Raw genomic sequence first — 17,353 nt, forward strand, 5'->3', positions numbered from 1 at the left:
ATTAAATCTTTATATCCATCCCTCCCACCCCTCTTTTCTTCCTCCCCTCCATCTTCCCTCCCTTTCCACCTCCCCTTCCTCCTCCAGACGTTGAACTCGGTCACCCCTCACCTGGACGTGGAGGAGTGCAGCATCGCCCTGCTCCCCAGGAACCGGGAGAAGAACCGCAGCATGGACGTGCTGCCGCCCGACCGTGCCCTGGCATTCCTGATCACCACTGAGGGCGAGAGCAACAACTACATCAACGCGGCACTCACTGACAGCTTCCACCAGCCCGCCGCCTTCATCGTCACCCCTCACCCTCTCCCTGGCACCACCGCCGACTTCTGGAGGTTGGTGTTCGACTACGGCTGCACCTCGGTGGTCATGCTCAACCAGCTCAACCAGTCCAACTCTGCCTGGGTGAGCTATATTTATTTGTATTTATGTATATTAAGGTATACTGTTTGCATGTAACATATAGGTTAATGAATGCTGTTTATTAGGAAGGGACAGTGTTCTATATGTGAATCCGCATTTCGCTTTTCACAGTGAGAAGTGCTGCAGATCTTAGTCTGAATCTAGTTCTGATTCTACTGGCAGTGTCTGGGATGCTGTATCTTAGCTCAACTCTCTCTCCTGTGTCCATAGTTCTGATAGCAGAAGACTTAGCCAGTCAGAGTCATGCTGCGCTGCCATCATGTAGTTGTATGAGTGTGTGTGCTTTTGGATTTGTTTTTTCACACCACATTGTGCCTCAATGATGTCTGACCACATTGATATTGTGGAGTCAGTAACACTCCTCGCTTCATTTAGATCTCTAGAGAATCAGCTATATCACTTTTAGTCCTACCCCTAAGCTATAACTCAAGGTTTCTATTTGTAGGTATCTCAGTGTCTGCCTGACTGTCTCTTAATGAATTACAAGACACTCGTCACACCCCCACATCCCCCTCTGCTCCTGTCTCATCTCCTTAATACCGGCCCACCTCTGTCTCACTCTCACACACATTCTCTCTCTCTCTATATATATATATGTGTGTGTGTGTGTGTGTGTGTGTGTGTGTGTGTGTGTGTGTGTGTGTGTGTGTGTGTGTGTGTGTGTGTGTGTGTGTGTGTGTGTGTGTGTGTGTGTGTGTGTGTGTGTGTATATATATGTATATATGTGTGTGTGTATGTATATATATATATGTGTGTGTGTATGTATATATATATATATATGTGTGTGTGTATGTATATATATATGTGTGTGTGTATGTATATATATATATATGTGTGTGTGTATGTATATATATATATGTGTGTGTGTGTGTGTGTGTGTGTGTGTGTGTGTGTGTGTGTGTGTGTATGTGTATATATACATACAGTGCCTTGCGAAAGTATTCGGCCCCCTTGAACTTTGCGACCTTTTGCCACATTTCAGGCTTCAAACATAAAGATATAAAACTGTATTTTTTTGTGAAGAATCAACAACAAGTGGGACACAATCATGAAGTGGAACGACATTTATTGGATATTTCAAACTTTTTTAACAAATCAAAAACTGAAAAATTGGGCGTGCAAAATTATTCAGCCCCCTTAAGTTAATACTTTGTAGTGTTCGTCAAAAGAGAGATCAGGGTCCAGAGTAACGCCGAGGTCCATCAAGATTAATTATCAGATCCAACAGAAGATATCTTTGTTTCTTGGGACCTAGAACAAGCATCTCTGTTATGTCCGAGTTTAAAAGTAAAAAATGTGCTGCCATCCACTTCCTTATGTCTGAAACACAGGCTTCCAGAGAGGGCAATTTTGGGACTTCACCATGTTTCATCGAAATGTACAACTATGTATCATCCTTATAGCTTTGTTTCCAAATTACATTACCAAGAGGTACAGTGCCTTGTGAAAGTATTCGGCCCCTTTGAACTTTGCGACCTTTTGCCACATTTCAGGCTTCAAACATAAAGATATAAAACTGTATTTTTTTGTGAAGAATCAACAACAAGTGGGACACAATCATGAAGTGGAACGACATTTATTGGATATTTCAAACTTTTTTAACAAATCAAAAACTGAAAAATTGGGCGTGCAAAATTATTCAGCCCCCTTAAAAGTTAATACTTTGTAGCGCCACCTTTTGCTGCGATTACAGCTGTAAGTCGCTTGGGGTATGTCTCTATCAGTTTTGCACATCGAGAGACTGAAATTTTTTCCCATTCCTCCTTGCAAAACAGCTCAAGCTCAGTGAGGTTGGATGGAGAGCATTTGTGAACAGCAGTTTTCAGTTCTTTCCACAGATTCTCGATTGGATTCAGGTCTGGACTTTGACTTGGCCATTCTAATACCTGGATATGTTTATTTTTGAACCATTCCATTGTAGATTTTGCTTTATGTTTTGGATCATTGTCTTGTTGGAAGACAAATCTCCGTCCCAGTCTCAGGTCTTTTGCAGACTCCAACAGGTTTTCTTCCAGAATGGTCCTGTATTTGGCTCCATCCATCTTCCCATCAATTTTAACCATCTTCCCTGTCCCTGCTGAAGAAAAGCAGGCCCAAACCATGATGCTGCCACCACCATGTTTGACAGTGGGGATGGTGTATGCGGGGTGATGAGCTGTGTTGCTTTTACGCCAAACATAACGTTTTGCATTGTTGCCAAAAAGTTCAATTTTGGTTTCATCTGACCAGAGCACCTTCTTCCACATGTTTGGTGTGTCTCCCAGGTGGCTTGTGGCAAACTTTAAACAACACTTTTTATGGATATCTTTAAGAAATGGCTTTCTTCTTGCCACTCTTCCATAAAGGCCAGATTTGTGCAATATACGACTGATTGTTGTCCTATGGACAGAGTCTCCCACCTCAGCTGTAGATCTCTGCAGTTCAGAGTGATCATGGGCCTCTTGGCTGCATCTCTGATCAGTCTTCTCCTTGTATGAGCTGAAAGTTTAGAGGGACGGCCAGGTCTTGGTAGATTTGCAGTGGTCTGATACTCCTTCCATTTCAATATTATCGCTTGCACAGTGCTCCTTGGGATGTTTAAAGCTTGGGAAATCTTTTTGTATCCAAATCCGGCTTTAAACTTCTTCACAACAGTATCTCGGACCTGCCTGGTGGGTTCCTTGTTCTTCATGATGCTCTCTGCACTTTTAACGGACCTCTGAGACTATCACAGTGCAGGTGCATTTATACGGAGACTTGATTACACACAGGTGGATTGTATTTATCATCATTAGTCATTTAGGTCAACATTGGATCATTCAGAGATCCTCACTGAACTTCTGGAGAGAGTTTGCTGCACTGAAAGTAAAGGGGCTGAATAATTTTGCACGCCCAATTTTTCAGTTTTTGATAAGTTAAAAAAGTTTGAAATATCCAATAAATGTCGTTCCACTTCATGATTGTGTCCCACTTGTTGTTGATTCTTCACAAAAAAATACAGTTTTATATCTTAATGTTTGAAGCCTGAAATGTGGCAAAAGGTCGCAAAGTTCAAGGGGCCGAATACTTTCGCAAGGCACTGTATGTGTATATGTATGTGTGTGTGTATATATGAGAGCCCTTCCTCTCAGAAAGGTCTGCTTTTGTTACCAGTTCCAATCACATGCTGTTGGAACACTTTTGGAGTCGTAACAGAGTGGTTTTGGGGGTGAATTTATTGGACTGATATTTCCCTTTTTGGAATCTTGACAGTGGACATAGGTCGCAAAGATGCCAAATTAACTATTTTCTCCTCCTTTTTTCACTCTACCCTCCCCCTCTGTCTCTCTCTTTCCCCTCTCTCTCTCTAGCCCTGTGTCCAGTACTGGCCAGAGCCTGGTCTACAGCAGTATGGGCCAATGGAGGTTGAATTCCTGTCCACGTCAGCTGACGACGACGTCATCACTCGTCTGTTCCGTGTCAAAAACGTGACAAGAGTCAGTCACTAAGAGCATTTATACACACCTGCATGAACACACACGCACACACACAGAGGAGATGCTTTCAACATTATTAAACAACCATCTCCCTTTTTCAATTTCCTGCTTGTCATTACATTGATGGGCATCTTCCTTTTCATTCTGCTGGGTTACTAAGGGGGACTTTGAGCGTAATGCATGTCACATCCACAATGTGTGATATTCTAAATGGCTCTAATCTATATTCTCTCCCCCTTTTTATTTGGTCATAAAGCATGTCACACATTTAAATCAAATACCTGACGTAGAGAATCAGGCAGAACTCATGAAATAGGCTACATGTCAATCCCAACTGAAGAAGATTACAGCTCTGTTGTCAAAGTACAGGGAGTACTGGTGTTGTCAAAGTCCCCCTTAGTATGCCGGCAGGAAGAAAAGGAAGATGCCCAGCAATGTTCCCTCCCTACCTCTGTGAAGAATAATAGAGACTTTGTTTGGTGTGCGTGTGCATGTGCATGCATGTGCTTGCTTGTGCGTATGCGTACTTGCCTTCATGTGTGTCTTAATTATCTTTGTCTGTCTGTCAGAACGGTAGAAAGAACAAAGTGTGTGTACAATACTGTGTGTGGGTGTGTAAATGAGTAGGTGTGTTGCATCACTGTCAACCAGATTGGCACTTCCATGCAAGGCCTGTCCCTGCTGGTAGGCTGTGTGACAGGAGGTGCCCATAACCACCCTCAGAGTGGCATCCTCCTTTCCCCAATCTACCCCTCCTGTCATCCCTCCTCACCTACACTACCTCTCTCCTCCACACTGCACTGTCAAACAGCACCTCACACAACCCGGAACAAGGCAACCCACAGATATCATAGTGTGGGGAAATGATGTGTTTGTCTGAAACGAGGTTGTGTGCATGTGTTTGTGTGTGAGAGAGAAATAGGTCCATAGAGAATCTGAAAATCCCACTTCCATGATTGTAACTTCTCCTTGCATCCTATTTGTTTGCGTTAGTCCAATCTGCATGACTTACAGTGCATCCCTAGTTCCTTACGTGTAAGGCTGGAGGCTGTTATATCTGTCACGTGTGCCCCTGCAGCAGCAGTGATATTAATTCAGGTGCTAGTATGGGCTATAGCTCGGAGCACACAGGGACATCTCCCTTTCCCATCCCAGGTCTCAGTCTCACCAGCAGACTATCAATCTCACACACACTTATTGACACACATGAACTAGCAACACGCAGGCAGGAGCTCATGCACATACACACACATTCAGGTCTCATGAGCTTCATGTTTTCTTTCTGTCCTTAGCTCCAGGAGGGCCAGCTGGTGGTGTGTCAGTTCCAGTTCCTGCGCTGGTCAGCCTACCGAGACGTGCCCGACTCCAAGAAGGCCTTCCTCAGCCTGCTGGCTCATGTGCACAAGTGGCAGAGGGAGTGTGGAGATGGCCGCACCGTTGTCCACTGCCTGTGAGTTTTCCTGACAATCTGACACACACACAAGTGAAACACATCCACGAACGCAATCACTGACACACAAGCACACACACAGACACAGACATGCACAGGTAGCCTATTGGTTAGAGCATTGGGCTAGTAACCGAAAGGTTCCTGGATAGAATCCCCGAAATGACAAGGTAAAAATCTGTCATTCTGCCCCTGAGCAAGGCAGTAAACCCACTGTTCCCTGGTAAGCCGCCATTGTAAATAAGAATTTGTTCTTAACTGACTTGCCTAGTTAAATAAAGGTAAAAAATACACAAACATACACACACAACAGCAGTACTCCAAGCATAGTTCATCAGACTGGAGGTCAGCTTGGCCTTCACCTAATCAAACACCAGCCATCAACATAGCTAAACACCCAATCACAGACAATGAAGTAGGCGTTACCTCTTGATAAACACCAGTTCATAATGCTCAAAGCCAATCAGGTACCAGCCTTCAGGAACGCACCTGCCCAATCAACAACTACAGACCAACAACTACAGACCAACCCTCAGGACATACACCAATCAGTGTAAGAGGTGGTTTGAGCAGTAAGCATGACGCCACATGGCTTCTTGGCTGCATTGCACTGTACTCTCCTCAGGACCTGACTGAATATGGAGCCTTATGCACATTGCTGAACCATGACACGTGCGCCTCCACCACCACAGTCCAAAAACACATCACTCAGTGCTGTCACACAGCATTACCCACTGCAACCGGGAAAGAGATTATGGCGATGAAATCAATTATGGCTTAATACAGAATCTGCCGGCTCTCACGATAGTAAATTCCAGGCTGCCAAACTGCTGACGCCGATTGATTACCTTAATATTGCCCATATTGGCTGCCGTGGCGACTGGGCGCCTGACTTCCCAGGGTGCATGTCAGGAATGAGAATGCGGCCTCGCTTCCTTTGTTTATAAATGTTCCTTTAGCTTATGATGATAACCCAGACCGTCTAGCGCCACAAAATGCCACACACAACAAGCTTACTGGACCCTGTCCTCGCATTTCAAGGCCGCGTCGAGACAATGACTTATCAGTGACTGCTCAGATAATCCCTATCATTTTGTTGCTGAGCTGTTGTAGTGCTACTGCAAATGTACATTTTCCCAGAGGTGTTCACATTCATAATGTAAGTAACCTAATTTATGTTCATCTAAATGCCTCTGTCAAAATAACAGCTATTCTCAGCAGTAAGCAATGTGCCTATGAACCTAAGTTATACTGTTAGCACTGAGACGTTTTGCCCTAGTAAGAAGCCCACTGTGAGTAGTTCACCCTGCACTATCAGCTGTACAGTTGTAGCAATATATGGTTATAACATCTACAGAAGAGTCAGGAATGCCAACGGAGGAGGTATTGCTGTTTATATTCAGAGTCATATTCCTGTAATGCTTAGAGGATCTCATGTCAAATGATGTTGAAGTAATATGGCTAAATGTTCACCTGCCTCACCTAAAGCCTATTCTTGTGAGAAGTTTCTATAGACCACCAAGTGCTAACAGTCAGTATCTGGATGATATGTGTGAAATGCTTGATAATGTAGGTGACATCAATGGGGGTATGTTCTGGGTGACTTAAATATTGACTGGCTTTCATCAAACTCAAGAAAAAGCTTCAAACTGTAACCAGTGTCTGCAAACTGGTTCATGTTATCAGTCAACCTACCAGGGTATTTACAAACAGAACAGGAACTAAATCATACACTTGTATTGACCACATCTTTACTAATGCTGCAGAAATCTGCTCTTAAGCAGTATCCAAACCCATCCGATGTAGTGATCATAATACAGTATATCCATATCTAGGGAAAAACAAAGTTCCAAAGACTGGACCAAAAAAAAGTGTATGTGATCATACAAGAGGTTTAGTAAAGGTCATGAGTTGGGATTATGGTTCAGTGATTAGCTAGCTAGCTACATGTCATAACAATCGGCTCCACTATGCAAGTATCCATTTCAATAGAATGTTAATGATGTCACTGCGACAACTGTTGTTTGACATAGCTGTTAAATTCCCTCTGGCTATCTACTCCGATTTCAGAGCACTCTCGTCTGAGTGTGCCAGAGCACAGAATAACTGACAAATTTATGAACGCTCAACACCCGTTGAATATGGTCAGTAAACGTTGGCAAAAAAGCGTAAATTGTTACCAGCAGCACAGTTGCAGTCACCAACCCTCTGGATAAGAAAAAAAACATTTAAACCAGCTCTGCTAGGGCGAGTAAAATGGTCAGAGTGAGCTGTTCTCTCATTTGTGTCTGGAAGTACAGTGGTTGTGTAACCTTTATTTAACTAGGCAAGTCAGTTAAGAACAAATCTTATTTACAATGACGGCCTACCAGGGAACAGTGGGTAAACTGCCTTGTTCAGAGGCAGAACGACAGACCTTGTTAGCTCGGGGATTCTGGCCCAACACTCTAACCACTAACACACCTGCCGCTCCTTCTTCCTTTAAAAGTTGCATCATACTGCAGCACACATTGCGGTCTGCCGCAGAATTCTATGGCACTTTATTTAATTGTCAGCCATTGTTACCATTAATGCAAGTTAGTGCTAGTTTAACCACCAGAGAAACCACTTGGAGAAGCATTTGATAGCCTTCAATATTGGCTGTACTAAAGAATTTAAAACCTTTTTTTGTAAGAACATAGTATATGGGATTGATTTTAAGGGATTTAGCTTAATTAATTTGATTAATATTATGGTGTTTCTAATCCAAGAAAAACAAAACCCTCAGGGTTTCTGTTAGGATGAAATGAAAAATATAGCGCTGTACAACGTGACGGTCGGGAGTAGGCTACAGTACTAAGAGCATAACATTTCCACACCCTAATTTTAGTCTAACCAATACCCAAACGGAGATTCAGTGAACATAAAAATGTCATTTGTTTATTAGATCAGTCCCCATGCTTGTCTCAGAGCAGTGCGAAACGGTGCTGAAGTACTTGACCACCGCTGGAAGCTGCAGTGGAGCGGGTTGAGAGCTTCAAGTTCCTCGGTGTGACTTAAAATGGTCCACACACACTCTCACAGTCACCTCAGGAGGTTGAAATGTTTAACATGGGCTGTTAAATCCTCAAAAAGTTATACAGCTGTACCATTGAGAGCATCTTGACTGGCTGATTACTGCTTGGCATGGCAATAGCACCACCCTAAATCGCATGGTGGACAGCCCAGTACATCGCGGGGAGAGAGCTCCCTGCCATCCAGGACCTCTATATCATGCAGCGTGAAAGGAAGACCCAGAGAATCGTTAAAGACTCCAGCCACCCAAGCCATAGAGACTGTTCTCTCTGCTTCTGTACGTGGTACCGGTGCATCAAGTCTGATACCAACAGACTCCTGAACAGCTTCTATCCCCAAGCCATTAGACTGCTAAATAGGTAACTAAAGAGCTAACAAAATGGCTACATGGATTATCTGAATTGACCCTTTTATTTTATTTTTGCACTGCACACTCACAGGGCCTTACACACTCATGCACACCGACACTTCAAAACACGTACAAACACTCACTTCATCATTTGCTCACACACACATAATATGCACATGCAACTCTGTTTATCATATATCCTGATGGCTAGTCATCTTACCCCTAAAGTGACATACAGTGGGGCAAAAAAGTATTTAGTCAGCCACCAATAGTGCAAGTTCTCCCACTGAAAAATATGAGAGGCCTGTAATTTTCATCATAGGTACACTTCAACTAAGACAGACAAAATGAGGGAAAAAATCCAGAAAATCACATTGTAGGATGTTTAATGAATTTATTTGCAAATTATGGTGGAAAATAAGTATTTGGTCAATAACAAAAGTTTATCTCAATACTTTGTTATATACCCTTTGTTGGCAATGACAGAGGTCAAATGTTTTCTGTAAGTCTTCACAAGGTTTTCACACACTGTTGCTGGTATTTTGGCCCATTCCTCCATGCATATCTCCTCTAGAGCAGTGATGTTTTGTGGCTGTTGCTGGTCTACACGGACTTTCAACTCCCTCCAAAGATTTTCTATGGGGTTGAGATCTGGAGACTGGCTAGGCCACTCCAGGACCTTGATATGCTTCTTACAAAGCCACTCCTTCGTTGCCCGGGCGGTGTGTTTGGGATCATTGTCATGCTGAAAGACCCAGCCACGTTTCATCTTCAATGCCCTTGCTGATGGAAGGAGGTTTTCACTCAAAATCTCACGATACATGGCCCCATTCATTCTTTCCTATACACGGATCAGTCGTCCTGGTCCCTTTGCAGAAAAACAGCCCCAAAGCATGATGTTTCCACCCCCATGCTTCACAGTAGATATGGTGTTCTTTGGATACAACTCAGCATTCTTTGTCTTCCAAACACGACGAGTTGAGTTTTTACCAAAAAGTTATATTTTGGTTTCATCTGACCATATGACATTCTCCCAATCTTCTTCTGGATCATCCAAATGCTCTCTAGCAAACTTTAGATGGGCCTGGACATGTACTGGCTTAAGCAGGGGGACACGTCTGGCACTGCAGGATTTGAGTCCCTGGCGGCGTAGTGTGTTACTGATGGTAGGCTTTGTTACTTTGGTCCCAACTCTCTGCAGGTCATTCACTAGGTCCCCCGTGTGGTTCTGGGATTTTTGCTCATCGTTCTTGTGATCATTTTGACTCCACGGGGTGAGATCTTGCGTGGAGCCCCAGATCGAGGGAGTTTATCAGTGGTCTTGTATGTCTTCCATTTCCTAATAATTGCTTCCACATTTGATTTCTTCAAACCAAGCTGCTTACCTATTGCAGATTCAGTCTTTCCAGCCTGGTGCAGGTCTACAATTTTGTTTCTGGTGTCCTTTGACAGCTCTTTGGTCTTGGCCATAGTGGAGTTTGGAGTGTGACTGTTTGAGGTTGTGGACAGGTGTCTTTTATACTGATAACAAGTTCAAACAGGTGCCATTAATGCAGGTAAGAGTGGAGGACAGAGGAACCTCTAAAAGAAGAAGTTACAGGTCTGTGAGAGCCAGAAATCTTGCTTGTTTGTAGGTGACCAAATACTTATTTTCCACCATAATTTGCAAATAAATTCATTAAAAATCCTACAATGTGATTTTCAGGAGAAAAAAAATCTCATTTTGTCTGTCATAGTTGAAGTGTACCTATGATGAAAATTACAGGCCTCTCTCATCTTTTTAAGTGGGAGAACTTGGATAATTGGTGGCTGACTAAATACTTTTTTGCCCCACTCTATCTACCTCTATCGCTCCAGTATTCCTGCACATTGTTAATATGGTACTGGAACTGACTGACCCTGTAGATAGTATGCTTACTTTCTCGTGTTCTTCTTATTTCTTATTTTTCACGTGTTTTTGTTCTACCTTTTATTTTTAGGATTGCATTGTTATTGATTACTGTATTGTTGGGTTTAGCGCTTGCAAGAAAATATTTCACTGTACTTGTGCACGTGAAATTAAAACTTGAAACTTAAATGGGGGGATGCGTGTGAGCCTATTCCAGTATGAAATGCAGTACTTTGAAATGCGAATCCTTGAATCAATGCTGCTGCTTTTATAGTAGAGTCAGTAGGCCATTTGGAGGGCTAAGAGAGGAAATTAATGCAGCTCGGAACACACCTGGTGCTCCTCTGTCCTAATCAGAATCAAATAAAGTACTGGCATGTTTTTCTAAAATTCTAGAAAAATGTGTGTATTAGAGAATGTCAACACTGTATTCTATATAAGCAGCAATATGTTTTTTTTTTTACTATTCCACAGAAATGGCTATTTTGCATCTTGTGGATACAATCATGTGTGGAACAGAAATGAATACACTCTTGGTATTTTTTTTAGATTCATCATAAGTTTTTGACATGGTTGATCATGAAGTACTACTTTCTGAATTGCATTATCATGGTTTTCATGATTATACACTACATGACCTAAAGTGTGTGGACACCTGCTTGTTGAACATCTCATTCCAAAATCATGGGCATTAATATGGAGTTGGTCCCCACCTTTGTTATAACAGCCTTGACTCTTCTGGTAAAGGCTTTCCATTAGATGTTGGAACATTGCTGCGGGGACTTGCTTCCATTGAGCAGAATGAGTGAGGTCGGGAACTTATGTTAGGCGATGAAGCCTGGCTCGCAGTCTGCATTCGAATTCATCACAAAGGTGTTCGATGGGGTTGAGGTCAGGGCTCTGTGCAGGCCAGTCAAGTTCTTCCACACCAATCTCGACATTACCATTTCTCTATGGACCTCGCTTTGTGCATGGGGGCATGGGGGCCTTCCCCAAACTGTTTCAACAAAGTTGTAAGCACAAAATCGTCTATAATGTCATTGTATGCTATAGCGATTTCCCTTCACCGTACTGTGTGCGGCTGCTTGGCCATGGAAAGCCATTTCATAAGCGAACAGTTATTGTGCTGACGTTGCTTCCAGAGGCAGTTTGGAACTTGGTAGTGAGTGTTGCAACTGAGGACAGACGATTTTTACGTGGTCCCGTTCTGTGAACTAACACTTTGCTGCTGAGCTGTTGTTACTCCTAGAAGTTTTCACTTCACAATAACAACACTTACAGTTGACCGGGGCAGCTGACTTCTTGGAAGGTGGCATCCTATGATGGTGCTACGTTGAAAGTCACTGAGCTATGGAAAATCTATGGATTTTATACACCTGTCAGCAGCGGGTGGGGCTGAAATGGCCAAATCCACTCATTTGAAGTGGTGTCCACATACTTTTATATATAGTATACGTATAATTGGCTATATAGTTATGTTTTTGATAGAGAACAGTCTGTTTATGCAAACAGCTCTGCATCTACCAAGGCTAAGATATCCTGTGGTGTGCCACATGGTTTGTTATTCCTAATCTATATCAATGCCCTTGCTGCTGTGTCTTCTACTGTACATCCCATTTTCTTTGCTGACGATACCAATTTGATTTTATCACACTAATTTTGATTCACTTATTAATAAAGCCAACTCAGGCATGGCCAAATTTTCTGAACAAATTATATTTAAATGTTTAAAAAATCCTACTTTATTGTATTCACTAGTAAGAATAAGATATTAGCCAGAATCCCATTTGGTGGGAATGAAATGGAACAAGTCAGTTCCAGAGTTTTAATTGATGAAAAGTTGTCCTGGAAAGATCGTATTCAATTTGTCTGTAGCAAAGTGATGAAATCTATTGGTATCATCGGAAAGATTAGTGGTTTGGTTCATCAGGCAAGCTAACTCTATACTATAGCTTAATTTAAACATATCTCATTTACAGTAATATTCTTGGTCAGGGAGTCTTCCAAACTTCATCCATTTAAGGATAATAGAGGCCACTGTGTTCTTGAGGATCTTCAATGCTGCAGAAATGTTTTGGTACCCTTCCCCAGATCTGTGCCTCGACACAATCATGTCTTGGAGCTCTATGGCTTGGTTTAGTTTTATTACTGTGGGACCTTATATAGACAGGAGTGTGCCTTTCCAAATCATGTCCAAGCAATTGAATTTACGACAGGTGGACTCCAATCAAGTTGTAGAAACATCTCAAGGATGATCAATGGACACAGAATGCACCTGAGCTCAATTTCTGAATACTTATGTAAATAAGGTATTTCTGTTATTTTTTTAACAACACGTGTTTTCGCTTTGTTATTGTGTGTAGATTGCTTTTAATTTTTATGTATTTATATATTTTAGATTAAGTTTGTAAAGTAGCAAAATGTAGAGAAAGCCATGGGGTTTGAATACTTTCTGAAGACATTTTGTCTGCAACAGTAAAGTACATCAATTACACTTTTCGCTCGAGTCAGTTTTAGAATGGGTAACTAGCAATAGCCTGGTGCTAAATATCTCAAAAACTCACAGCATAATTTTTGGAACAAATCACTCGCTCAACCCTAAACCTCATTTGGATCTATTATTGAATAATGTGGCTATTGAGCAAGTTGAATAGACTAAACTGCTGGGTGTCACCCTAGATAGCTTTCTATCATGGTCAAAACATATAGAAGCAATGGTTTCTAAAATGGGAAGAGGTCTGTCCATGATAAGGAATTGCTCTGCTTTCTTGATATCTCAGTCAACCAGACAGGTCCTACCGACCCTACTTTTGTCGCACCTGGACTGCTGTCCAATTGTGTGATCGGATGCGGCAAAGAAGTACATGGGAACATTTCACTTTGATGTACACAGAGGGCGAATGTCAATAACATGCATGTCAATCTCTCCTGGCTCAAAATTGAAGAGAAATTGACTGCATCACTATTGGTTGTTGTGCGAGGTGTTGATCTGTTGAAGGTAGCGATCTGTCTGTTCAAGCAGTTGGCACACAGTTCGGACACTTATTGTTATCACACAAGACATGCAACCAGAGGTCTCTTCACAGTCCAGGATAGAGGCTGGGAAACACACAGTATTAAATAGAGGCATGAAATTAATGGAACTCTCTGCCACCCCAGGTAACTCAAACTTGCAATAAAACCAGATTTAAGAAGAGAAAAAAAAAGAGAAAAGACCTTACGGCATGACTGGGATTGTGAAAAGAAGCACAGACATTTTTATGCATTTTGTATTGTATTATGTATGTGATACGTGGTTGGGATATGACTGCGATATGTGATTCTCGCCTGGCTATCTTAAGATGAATGCACTAGCTATGGGCCACTCTGGATGGGAGTGTCTGCTGAATGGAGAAATTGTAATGTAAATGTAGTGCTGCTATGTATATTTATGTATATTTATGTATTTTATCTGTTATGTTTCCTGTATGGACCCCAGGAAGAGTAGGGCAGCAGCTAATTGGAGATCCTAATGAATACAAAAATCCTAGCATCTTTACACTGAAGGTTGTGTTTCAACTCCTCCTTCTAACAACTCTTCCCTGTCTTATAGGAGCGGCGGTGGGCGCAGTGGGACATTCTGTGCCAGCACCATCCTGCTGGAGATGATCCAGTACCAGAACATGGTGGACATCTTCTACTCCGTCAAGACGCTCCGCAACTCCAAACCCAACATGGTGGAGTCACTGGTAGGTGCAGTGGAGCTGACTGGCTGCAATTTAGTTTTGCAGTATTTTAGCGATGACTATGAATGTGTCTGCCTTTGTTTAATCTGATTTGTATTACTATATCCAGTATTATCAATTATATTTGTATTCAATCAATTAGGGGGGAGGGCGAGGAATTCCGTCCTGGGTTAAGCGCGACGTAAATGGAACGACTACTTAATTATTTTCCGATGGAAATAACACCGTTCTCCATGCACTCTAATTCACAACTTGATAAGAGCTAGATAAATGAGTAATCCGTTTGGATAAGGTGATTGTAAATATAAATTAGACTTATTTTAGATCTATTTTATCTTATGATCGCCGGATACAAATGTGAAACCAGTCATATGGCAGCAAACTGAAGCATGTCAACATATCAACTTTCCCAGGGTAAAGTTTATGAAAGGCTGTGCCATTATGCAGAATTTAAATTGAATGTATGGCCTTTTAACTTTGCAGGGCACTTTCGAATGTCATAATTATAGGCTACCCCGACTTTCTCTGTCTCATGTTAAATTTCAGTATCGACTGTCAGTAGGCCTTAAACAACACATATTCAGCGACCAATAAAATGTTATTTCATTTGCTTTACTGTTATTTCCCTACAGTTGATATAGCCTATATTATTACATTTAATTACATTGTTTTGTTTACCTTCATTTACTTCCTCTGTAAATGCTTCACGGCCGTTCGGTTGTTGCTGAGGATCATTACTAACAGTTGATAATATTAAAAAAAGACATGTCGGCTAATTAAATCATTATGAAGCAGAGCACAGACCAAGCCAAAGCAGTTTGAACCCGACAGACACATGGCGCAATACTTGGCCTTGTTATCACACAGTTCTAGGGTTAATGCAGGCAACAGACGATATTCTCCCTATTTTAATTATATGTACACTAATCTTGCAACATTACCATGGGTTGAAGAACTGAATGTGGCAATTTTCAGAATGACTCAAACCACTGTTTTCTTTTTTTCGTGCATAAAGGCTCTCCAAACCTGGTTTTATGATTCATAAATACTTTAATAAACCTAAATAATCTACAAGATCAGTGTATTTTTTTAAATCTACCAATTGGTGCTGAAATGGAGACGAATATGCAAATATTTAGAAGGCATTTTTTCATTGATCCCTCATATTCTGAACCAGTTTTTTCGATATATTCTAGTCTGTCTACAAAATTCTAACTATACTGAACACAAATCTAAATGCAACATGTGAAGTGTATGTACCATACGCATAAATTCAATTTTCCTCAAAAATGTTGTGCACAAATTTGTTTACATTCCTGTTAGTGAGCATTTCTCTTTTGCCAAGATAATCCATCCACCTTAAAGGTGTGGCATATCAAGAATCTGATTAAACAGCACAATCATTACAAATGTGCATCTTGTGCTGGGGACAATAAAAGGCCACTCGAAAATGTGCCGTTTTGTCACACAGCACAATGACACAGATGTCTCAAGTTTTGAGGGAGAGTGCAATTGGCATGCTGACTGCAGGAACGTCCACCAGAGCTGTTGCCAGATAATTTAATGTTAATGTACCATTAGCCGCCTCCAACGTCATTTTAGAGAATTTGGCAGTACGTCCAACTGCCTCACAATAGCAGACAATGTGTAACCACGGCAGCCCAGGACCTGCACATCCGGCTTCTTTATGTGTGGGATCGTCTGAGACCAGCCATCCGGAAGCTGCAGAAACTGAGGAGTATTTCTGTCTGTAATAAATCCCTTTTGTGGGGAAAAACGTATTCTGATTGGCTGGGCCTGGCTCCCCAGTGGGTGGGCCTGGCTCCCAAGTGGGTGGGCCTACGCCCATCCATGGCTGCGCCCCTGCCCAGTCATGTAAAATCCATAGATTAGGGTCCCAGGAATTTATTTAAATTGACCGATTTCCTTATGACCTGTAACTCAGTAAAATCTTTGAAATTGTTGCATGTTGCGTTTATATATTTTTTTGTTCCGCATAAAAGGAGCACCATATTTAACGGGATGATTTAAGATACTGTAAATGTACTGAAAGCCCTATTGAATGAAAACTCGATGAGAAAGTCTGTTGGCCAGCAAATGGGAGGGTTTTCAGCAATTGAATTACATGTATTCAGTGTGCAAGGTAGCCACACCTGCAGAGCGCGTTACTTGAATGAAAAAGGTAAGTCCGAATACCAAATACTGCGAAGTGGTTGGGAAAGGCATCAGGATCGGGCCCAAGATTAAATTAAATTTCAATTCAAGACATAAAAAGTTACCATTATTTAAGCTTTTTCAATTGTTAAGTTCCTGAGTTGGAGTTGAAATGGATTTGAGCCTAACCCTACATATCACTACCATTGCTGGTTTATGTAACTAATGCATGTATGTGTGTTTTCTGCAGGACCAGTACCGATTCTGCTACGACCTTATCCTGGAGTACTTGGACTGCATAGAAGATAGCATGAGATAGCAATGTTCTGTAGCTGGTGCATCTCGTGGGCTGTGACCGCTGACTGGGTTACATACCCTGTGACCCCCTCAACATTTACTTTACTGTTTGGATTAATGGGCCTAAACTGTTGTGAAGGACAACAATAGAAAAAATAAAAAAGGGGTAAGTGCTCCTCACTTTTAACCCTTAAATGTATAGCTGTGGTTTTGTTCATTTTATTGTTGACGTTGTTGTTGTTTTCATTTCTGATACTTTCAGCTTCGTTTTTGTGCGTTTTTGGTCTTTGCCTCTACTGGAACTCTTTTGTGCAAAATGTTTTATTGTCGTCAATGATGGAGAAACATGAGAGAGTACAAAGTACCTGTGGAGAGGTCGCCCTGCCTTTCATAATTTTCTTCAAACATGAATGGCCTGGACAGTTTGTCTTGCTAAAAACAGAATTTGACTCTCTGCATGAAAGTGTTCCAGGTTTCTCCAAGAGCCACAGCAACTGCAGTGTACTGTGGTGAATACAAGATATCTCTACCACAAACTGCCTTACCGTTCCCTAACACTGGGGA

General features: G+C 41.8%; 1 protein-coding gene across 12 annotated transcripts in view; it reads left to right on the forward strand.

Annotated features, from left to right (window-relative positions):
• The window catches only part of ptprub (protein tyrosine phosphatase receptor type Ub), a 350,658-nt gene extending 333,670 nt beyond the window's left edge, over positions 1 to 16,988 (forward strand). For all 12 annotated transcript variants that reach the window (XM_031793010.1, XM_031793031.1, XM_031792998.1 and 9 more), the window contains 5 exons: positions 88 to 402; positions 3,750 to 3,875; positions 5,168 to 5,325; positions 14,206 to 14,341; positions 16,743 to 16,988. In XM_031793010.1, coding sequence (XP_031648870.1) covers positions 88 to 402; positions 3,750 to 3,875; positions 5,168 to 5,325; positions 14,206 to 14,341; positions 16,743 to 16,811 — 804 coding nt within the window. In that variant the 3' untranslated portion in view covers positions 16,812 to 16,988. The remainder of the gene's footprint in view (positions 1 to 87; positions 403 to 3,749; positions 3,876 to 5,167; positions 5,326 to 14,205; positions 14,342 to 16,742) is intronic.
• Positions 16,989 to 17,353: the final 365 nt, after the last annotated feature.

Source organism: Oncorhynchus kisutch, linkage group LG2 (assembly GCF_002021735.2).
Source record: "Oncorhynchus kisutch isolate 150728-3 linkage group LG2, Okis_V2, whole genome shotgun sequence".
In the NCBI taxonomy this organism is placed as follows: domain Eukaryota; kingdom Metazoa; phylum Chordata; class Actinopteri; order Salmoniformes; family Salmonidae; genus Oncorhynchus; species Oncorhynchus kisutch.